The following is a 9,567-nucleotide window of genomic DNA, read 5'->3' on the forward strand; positions in this document are numbered from 1 at the left end:
CCCGCGTCCCCTGCATTGGCAGGCGGACTCTCAACCACTGCGCCACCAGGGAAGCCCAAAGCACCTATATCTTTTTTCCCCTTTTCCCTCCCTCTTCAATGAGCAGAGATACCTGCTTCCCAGCCTGCTTAGAATTGCTCATTAATATTTATTTCACAGGATTTTTAAGAGGGCCAAGGGAATTGGGCCTGGCTTTTTACTGCAGGAGCCCTGGTCTCTTTTCTTTTGAGTTCACCCTTAGCTCTCCTGGACTAATACTGTGCATATGCTGCATGTGTTATTATAGGAATTCTTTTTTTATTGGGTCTTTTTACTTCTGCTTTATTTTCAAGGTGGTGATTTATTTAGGTGGCATGTTCAAAAGGAGAAACCACCTAGTGCTCCCATGAACTTATTTCTCATTCATGTTAATTTTTATACAAGCAATATGAACAGAAAATTAGGAAATGCAGCTGAGCAAAACAAGAGAAAACTAGAAATTGCCTATGTTTTCACTATCAGGAATAGCAAATGTTAATAATTGGGTTTATAGCCTTGTAGATCATTTCTATGTATATAAATATTTTTCTTTTCCTTAAAATGAGATCATATTTGTTAAATTGTTTTGTAACCTGATTTGCTTAGTGCATAATGTAGCATGAATATTTTCCTATGTCATTAAGGAAAGATAATAATAACAACAAAGATAGAGTTTACTACATGCTAGACAACCCATCCTATCTTCAAAACATGCTGTATGTTGGGTAGTAATATTACCCCCATTTTGTAAATTGAAAAACTGAAGCACAGAGAGGTGAGCTAACTTGCCTGAGGTAACACAGCTAGTAAGTGACAGAGGTACGTTTTGAACCTAGATAGTCTAGCTCTAGAGGCCGTGCTCTGGACCACAGAGCTCTGACCCATGCCGTCATTTTCATGGCTATAGTAGATGGTAATTTATTTAACCCTTCCCTTCTTTCTGGGATGTTAGATTCACTGTTATGCACAAAGCAGCAATGAACACTTTGTTCAAACATTCATCTTTGTACACATGTTCAATTACTGCTTTAGGCTGAATTCCCATGAATAGAATTGCTGAGTCAAAAAGTTTACACATTTTTTAAAGTTTGGATACATATTACTCAACATTTTTAAGCAATTTATTTTCTACGCCTCTTTGACCTTTATAATTCATCGTTCCTTTCGAATAATGTATCACTGTCCATCTGGGTTCAATGATAGTTTTTTCCTTAGAACATGGAGCTGCTTCTGTTCTACTTCCTCCTCCTTCCTTCTGCCTTATACCCATCTCTCTAAAATGTTTAACAAAATAATACCCTTCCCCAAAGCATAATGCCTTTTGTTGTCAGCACTTCCTGTGTCTTATATCTCCTGGACTTTAACTATTAGATGGGGTATGTGTATTAGTGGAATACTGTCCCATCATTTGACTTGATGTCAGTTTTTTAAAAAATTTTTACTTTATATTGGAGTATAGTTGATTTACAGTGTTGTGTTAGTTTCGGGTGTACAGCAAAGTGATTTAGTTATACATATACGTATATCTATTCTTTTCCAGATTCTTCTCCCATATAGTTTATTACAAAGTATTGAGTACAGTTCCCTGTGCTATACAGTAGGTCCTTGTTGTTTATCTATTTTATATACAGTAGTGTGTATATGTTAATCCCAGCCTCCTAATTTATCCCCCCCTGAACTTTCCCCTTTGGTAACGCTAAGTTTGTTTTCTAAGTCTATGAGTATGTTTCTGTTTTGTAAATAAGCTCACTTGTATCATTTTATTAGATTCCACATATAAGTGGTATCATATGACATTTATCATTGCCTGCCTCATACAACTGATTTTCTTTCTTTTCTCTATTTTATTTTTTTCTTCCGAGCGTCACAAGAATTGCAGTAACAAATCTGTTATGTAACTTTTTTCCTGATGTTAGTCTGTAAAGTAGGATGGACTGCCTGGTAAGGATGACAGTGTGTCAGAGGCTGGAGGGCAGAGCTCCCTGCTCTGATCCCACCTCTGCCTCCGCTTGTTTTATGACCTTGAGAAAGCCACTTCATCATTCTCGTTTCATGTTCCTCATTTGCTAAATGAGGAAGGTGAACTAAATGATCTAGAAAACCTATTCCAGGTTTAAAAAATAAATACGGTGTCAGGCTATCCAAGAGTAAAGCAGATTTTTTAAAAATATTGTGTGAAACTGGGACAAATGTGATGTTGGCGGGGCCATGTTGGACGCGGCTAAAGGTTCGTGTCAACATAATAAAAATGTTTTTTGTGCCCTGTCTCTTGGCCAAGGCCTCCTGACAGTCCGCTTTAGTGGCTCGTGAAACAAATCCCTAAAACCAAGGTAGTTATAGTTGTTCCACTGAAACGTGACAAATGGCCTCTCACTTTGAATGCGTTTATGAGAAAGAAAAACCTTCCATGACAACAGCAGTGGAACTTAGTTACAGGCTCCAGGTCTGGGGGCAAGAATGGAGATAGTCACTGGCTGTGGCCAAGCGAGAGAAGACAAGAGCCTGAGCTCACCTGGGAAGAACCGGCACCGGGTGATATAACAGTGACAACAGCACAGTGACAACATTAGTGCGGCTTCATGGAGAACTTGCTATTTCCCAGGCACAGTCCCAAGAACTTTATATATATTATCTCATTTAATTGACACAATAAGCCTAAGAGATCGGTTCTGAGGTCGGTACATTTATTTTTCTGTTTTATAAAGATAAGTTTTGAGAGGCTCTTAAAAGGAGTTGAGTAACATGCTTCTAGTTATTCAGCCAATAGTTGTCAGAGGTAAGATATGAACCTTGAGAGTTTGTTCATTTATTTAACACATGCTGTTTGGATGTCTGTTATGTCAGGCACCCTTCTAAGGGCCGACGAGACCTAAGTGAATGAGGCAAAATTTCTGCTTGTATGGAGTTTGGCTAATAGTGGGATGAGCCCAGTAATAACAAGCCAACGAATCAATAAATAATTTCAGATGGTAATACTAAGTGCTGTGAAGGAGAGTGGGTGGGGCTGGGGGAAGGCTGCTTTACACAGGATTGGCAGGGGTGGCCCACGAGAGGTGACATTTGAGCTGAGCCCTGCACGACAGAGCAAGTCAGCCATGCAAAGCTCTATTGGAGGGGAGTTCTTACATGGAGGGTCCGCAGGAGCAAAGGCCAGGGGCTCAGAAGAACTTGGCTTGTTCTAGGAAGAGAGAGAAGGCCAGAATGGTTGGATGATACATGAAAAGGGGGGAAGTGCCTGCAGTGGAGTGAGGAGGAGGGCAGGGACCAGAGGGCACAGGGCCTTGGAGGCCACAGTATGTAATAAAATGTTTGTATTTTATTCCAAGTGCAGATGGGAGACACTGGAGGATTTTAAGCAAGGGAGCATTGTGATCTCCCGTCTCTGTGGATGGCTTTCTTCACCTCTATGTGACGTTGCCAACAAGAAGCAACCAGAAAGGGATAAGATGTTTATGTGCAGGGAAGCCTAAATGAAAGTTTAAAGGTTAGGAGCCAGCATTTCAAAACCTAGAATCAAAATTCTAGGTTTTTCAGAGAGCAAGGCTGAAATGAACAGTGAGAGGCCATCTAATCCAAACTTCTGACTTTAGGTAAGAAGACCTTAGGAAATCCAAGTTGAGCATCTGATCTATGTTTGAAAACCTGCATTAAGGAGACTATTTATTTTGGGGGGAACTTCCCTGACTGTGTAGAAAGCTGCACTCTAGGTTCTGAATATTCTTGACAACTTCTTGGTCTGGGGGTTGTACTTACCTTATAGAGTAAATCTCATCCAAAATAACAAGACAGCTTTGGGTAGATGACATCTCAGGGATTCATACTTCCATGCAGTCTGGTGTGTGTGTGTGTGTGTGTGTGTGTGTGTGTGTGTGTTTGAAAGATATTTTTGAAGATGTCATCAATATTTTAACATTCAGGACCTGGTTTTTCTGGTGAGATGGTATTTTATGGATGGTTCTAGAATTTTGTTGTAAACTCGGCAACATGATTTATCTTATTTGAATGTTATTATAAACACTCATCTTAACCCATTAAAATCGGTCTGTGTCGCATATAAGATGAAATTAACTGCTTCTTTAGGTTAAAAGCTCACTATTACATTGTCTACTTTGACAAAAGTATTAAGGGCTTCACTTTTATTTAGCAAACTAGGTTTGAATAACAACATAAACCATTATTAATACACTGTATTTGTGTGTGTGCCTATGTGGCTGATTATCCATAGGTAGGTTCCTGACAATGCAAGCCTAAGAATCCAGATGCATTTGTATGAAACTATCTTAGGAGTTGTTTAGTTGCCTCTGTGATAGGATGGGCCCCAGAAAGCAAGTATGAATTGTGAAAGAACTTAATTTAAGCTACATAACTGTAATTGAGTAGGATTTGGGGAAGTTCACCACTCTTGAGTTACTTTTTATTTATAGTAAGTATATTTGTTTCTCAGGAGGGGAAAAATTCTCAAACTATCTTACTGCATGAGATTAGAAAATTTCTGTTTCTTTGCATGAAAGTAGTATGTGACAGTAGCACAAGGACAAGGGCAGCATAAGGATGGGTGTGGGATGCCATAGGCGTGCAGGATGACAAAAACAGAGTTTCCTTATCAAAAAGCACTGAATTAGAGAACTCTTAAGGCTTCCCCAGCTTAACATTCTGTGAGTCGGGGAAAAGGATTTTTCCCTCTGGCTGTTTAAGCTAGAGTATGTTTTACCAAGACCTTAGCTATGAGCTCAGGAGGACTCTAATAACTCCGTCAAAATTATAAGTTCAGCTGTCAGCACTGGGATTGCTGAGTTGACTGAACAAGCAGATTTTCTCCATCGTCTGCTTTCTAGATTGATGAATAACAATTTCGTCCTCTCCATTTTGTTGTAACTCTTTCACTCTGACACTGATTGCTGAGAGGTTTTCTGGAAATTTCCTAAGTCACACACTGGAGTAAATTCAAGGACATAATGCGATTCCAATTGAATCATCAGTGTCTCAGCTGTCAGACCTAGGAGTTCAGTTGGTTGAGTTGTACAACTTCAATAGATTTAATATTACATTCTTGCCACTTTGTGTCTTGCCCTCAAGTCTTAATAAATGGGCTAAAGGTCTGACTGGAATCTGTGAGATAAATTATATGTTTATTATGCCAAGTGAAGTAAATACTGTTTGAAAGGATTACTGGAGGGTACAATCAAGTTAATTGCTTTAAAAATCTTTTTTGATTTACTGGGCTCTATGAAAATGGTTAAGCAATTGATTCTGTCATGGTAAGTGACATGAAGAAAGTGGTGTTGGATCCACAGGGGTTGCCATATACACGTCCCCCCTCATGCCTGGAACTGTCCCGTAAATGAGCTGAGAGGCCCCCGAGACCAGAAGGCAAGTACTGCTGACAGACAGTTGGTCTGTCTGGACAGTTGGTCCAGAGAAGACGCAAGTTGACAGTTTGACGTTCAAGCTGACGGATTTTCTTTCTTTTTATTCTAGATGCTGAAGAATACCAGCCTCCAATATGGAAATCCTACTGTGAGTATCTAAAATCAGAATCTCCTCAGAAGTCTTTAGTCAGCCTGCCTTTTGAACAATTTTTGCTGTTGATTTAGTGCACACAAACTCTCGCATCACAGCACTGCAAACCCAAATCTCTCTTTCTCTGCTAAGGAGAGATGTTGGTCAGAGAGAACTGGAAGAGCCCTGTCCCCTGGCCAGGACCTCGGAGAGCCAGCTGCCTGTGACCCGCTTAGGGAAATGCTTAGGGAAAAAAAGATGGACATTTCTGACTCTCTACCTTTCTTTGGGACTTTCCTTGTCTTCCTTCTTTCCATCCTTCCTTCCTCTTTTTTATTCCCAGTTGGTCAGCAAGGGTAAGTGTGTTGACTTCCATGAATTATGTTCCTGGCTGTTCATCCTAAAGCTGTAATATCAAATGACATTTACCACAGAAAAATCAACAGATAGCAATGGATAATGTTTGGTCACTAAGGGTGACTCCTTAGAAACAGAGATCATTATCTGATCGTCGATCATCAATCCGTCTCCCCTCATGAAGGCAGGCACTTACCATCACCTCAAGCTGGTTTTCTCTTTCCTTAGTATCATCTGCCTGACTAAGTAATTCTCCAGTGACAGAGGGGAGGAGTGTGGTGGGGGGAGCCCACTGTGCTGAGAGCCATGGGAACATGCTCTCATTCAGGCTCTGCTTCTATCATTATTGATGTTGCCCTTGTTTCTACCGCCTGTTGAGACCTGCAGTGTGCCAGCCACCACGCTAGCTCTGTGCCTCAAGTCGCAAATCGCACCACAGCCCTAAGCGACCAGTACCACTCTTATCTCTGTTTCACATACAAAGAAGCCACAGCTCAGAGGGGTTCAGGAACTTGGCAGAGGTTTTATGAGTGGCATTCAGAGTGGAACCCAGAAGCAAGCCAGACTCACAGCCTGCAAATTGCCAATCCTTTTTTCTTTCCATTTAAAATTGTATACATAAGTATATAGATAAGTATATACATACACACAGACACACACACATATGCATATACCTGTGTATGTACGTATTTGTTACAAAAGCAATACAAAGCTACATAAAAGACAAACGTTAGAGAAATACATAAAGCTGAGAGCAAAAATTTCCCATAGGCCGCATACCAGCTCTCACCCCATATTCCACTCCTCTATTCCAATCACTGACCCTGTCAATTTTGGAAAGCATATCTTTCCAAGTGTTTAAAATACACATGCCTAATAGTTTGTTGTTGTTCCCTTTTGTAAAAGTGGGTTTATGCTGTACCTGGTGTCCTTCAGCTTGCTTGTTTCACTTCACAAATACCTTGTTTTTATCTTCCTATGTCAGCATATAGAGAGGCACCTCATTCTTTATTACATGAGTCTGTTCTTCCATCTGTGAAATAAAGGGGTGGTGCTGGGTCTCTAAGGGCCCTTCCAATCTAATGTTATGCATTCTGATCTTCTGTTTTAAAAGGCAATGCTAATGACTAAGTAATTGGATGTTTTTGTTTGTTTGTTTCCTAATGGAGTGTGAAGCGCTCTGACGGTAAATCAACAAAATATCTGTAGTGAGAGGTATTGGGGGTCCCGTGACTCACTGTTCCTTGCACACTGCCTTACACACAGCCTTGCGTACGTTAACTACACAATAAATATTTGTTGAGTGAATGCCACCGCAGAGAGCTTTACTGAAGCGAGAAGATGGCACTGGTTCAAATTCATTTCGGTTTTTGCTAAGAGACCTTGGGCCACCCAGTGTATCTCTTAAAAGCACTTTTATGTCCTAAGGAAACCAGCAAAGGTGTTGTTAATTACATGTTCCAATATCAATTTTACCAGAGTATATTGGTTTTAAGTTTGATTTTTTGATCTAAGCAAGTTGTGTGTGTGCGTGTGCTTAATTTGCTCTAGGATCATAAAACTTTAGATGCAGAAGGGATAGTTGAGTCCATTTAATACAAACCTAATGACATATATGAAGTTCCTCTTTATTATACTCAACTAATAGTCATCCAGGCTGTATTTGAGGGTCTCTAGTGATGCAGAACTCTACAACTGAAGGGAGTATGCCAACAGCAGGGCCATCCACAGCGTCAAAAACAGGTTGATCGAAGATCCACAGGGTACTACTGAGAAAGCACTCTCTTTTGGTTGTCCTGAGTCCATTAATTCTTTGAGTTAGGGTGTTGGACTACTATAAACTCATCTAACAATATCATTACCAAGCTCATGCTACTCCCTCTTATTCCCAAGTTTATCATCTACTCATTTGGTCTTTCAGCAGACATACATTATAAGCATTAGGATAAGCTTTAGGAATCAACAGTAGCTAGAATGTGGCCCATACTTTCCTCCAATTTACAGTCTAGAAAGGGAGACAGATGCAACCAATTAACATGCACATGGACTGAAGCAACAATATGCTGCCCCCCTACCTCCTGGGATTAGAGAAGACTTTACAAAAGAGGTTAAATTTGCATGTGGGTCTTGAAGGATAAATAAGGAGAAGAAATCTGAGGGCCTTGAAGAACTTCATGAGATACATGTTAATATCCAAGTATGTTAAAACAATAGTATTTTCCTTATCTGAAAATCCAACAAACCTATCAGAATATGAAATTTGTTTGTTTTTAAATAACCTGTTGGTAAACCCATTCTGAACCTCAGGAATCACCAAGTTGTTTCTCTTTGAAATACTCACAAACCATCCTTTCAGAGATTAATTTTACATGTTGATGTCAAACTCATTAACATATCATCTATGGAATCCATACTTTCCCATCACACACTTAATTTTCTAGCTCTGGCATTTATTCTGTACTTTGAAATTTCTCATACATTTACCAGATGCAGTTCATTTTTGCCATATTGTAGGACTTGGTTTGAAAACTGATTATTTACAATGATTATAGGAGTATATAGGTATGTCTTTGCTTTCATCCATCACCTATTGTTGGCTGTTAATATCGACTTATTTGATATCAGATTCTTATTATGAAGCCTTAGTCCCAATTATAACGTTATTCCTAAAAGAAAATCAGTCTGCCTCATAATGATCCACTTTAAGAAGCTGTTTTTAAATTTTAATGCTAATTGCAATGCTCTTAGGTGCAAGTAACAGAATATTCCTCTCAAACGCATTGACTGACATAAGCAAAAAGTCTAGAGGCACTGGCTTCAGGCATGACTTGGTCCAGCAACTCAAACGACATTACCGGAACCCAGTGTGTACCTCTTCCTTTCTTGGCTCTGCTTTCCTAGGTTTGTCTCCACTGTTAGTAGGCTTTTCTCTTGTAGCCCCCAGAGAGCTACCAATAGCACCAGGGCTACCATATCCACATTTAAGAGCGACAGGCAGAAGGACAGTCTACTGCAAGCAGAAGTCTTAGAATTGAGTCTCAGCCCTATTTGACATATGGGTTCCCAACCCTGACTCCATCACTGTGGTCAGAGAGTTGAGATATACTAACTGCCCTAAACCCATCAGGGCTCACCACTGGAACTCAGGAGGGATTACACAGGAGTGACTTGAAACTTTGGAGTACCGTTAAAATGGGGAAGATGGAAATGGATGCCTAGAAGGCAACCAACGAATGTCTGATTTAGAAATTTAGAAGAATAAGGAACCTTAGAAATCAACTCTCTAAATATTTTCTATAAAGTGGATTGCTTATTAATTTCTTCATTCATTCATTCAACAAATGCATATTAAGTCTTTGCCTTAGACCAGGCAGTGTGCTTTGAGCTGTGAGACCGCAAGGATGGATAAGACTCCATCTTGACTCAAAGAACAGTGATGCCGGGCCTCCCTGGTGGCGCAGTGGTTGAGAGTCCGCCTGCCGATGCAGGGGATACGGGTTCGTGCCCCGGTCTGGGAGGATCCCACATGCCGCGTAGCGGCTGGGCCCGTGAGCCGCGTAGCGGCTGGGCCTGTGAGCCGTGGCCGCTGAGCTTGCGCGTCCGGCAACGGGGGAGGCCGCGACAGTGAGAGGCCCACATATCGCAAAAAAAAAAAAAAAAAAAAAAAAAAAAAAGAGGAACCACGTGAACTGC

The 9,567-nt window shown here is 40.5% G+C and overlaps 1 protein-coding gene across 1 annotated transcript in view; it reads left to right on the forward strand.

Moving 5' to 3' along the window:
* LOC103069777 (beta-chimaerin-like) overlaps positions 1-9,567 on the forward strand; it is a 116,629-nt gene that overhangs the window by 39,051 nt on the left and 68,011 nt on the right. The window contains exon 3 of the mRNA XM_007466124.1: positions 5,497-5,535. Within this exon, the coding sequence (XP_007466186.1) occupies positions 5,497-5,535 (39 nt within the window). The remainder of the gene's footprint in view (positions 1-5,496; positions 5,536-9,567) is intronic.

This window comes from Lipotes vexillifer, unplaced genomic scaffold (assembly GCF_000442215.2).
Source record: "Lipotes vexillifer unplaced genomic scaffold, Lipotes_vexillifer_v1.1 scaffold150, whole genome shotgun sequence".
NCBI lineage: Eukaryota > Metazoa > Chordata > Mammalia > Artiodactyla > Lipotidae > Lipotes > Lipotes vexillifer.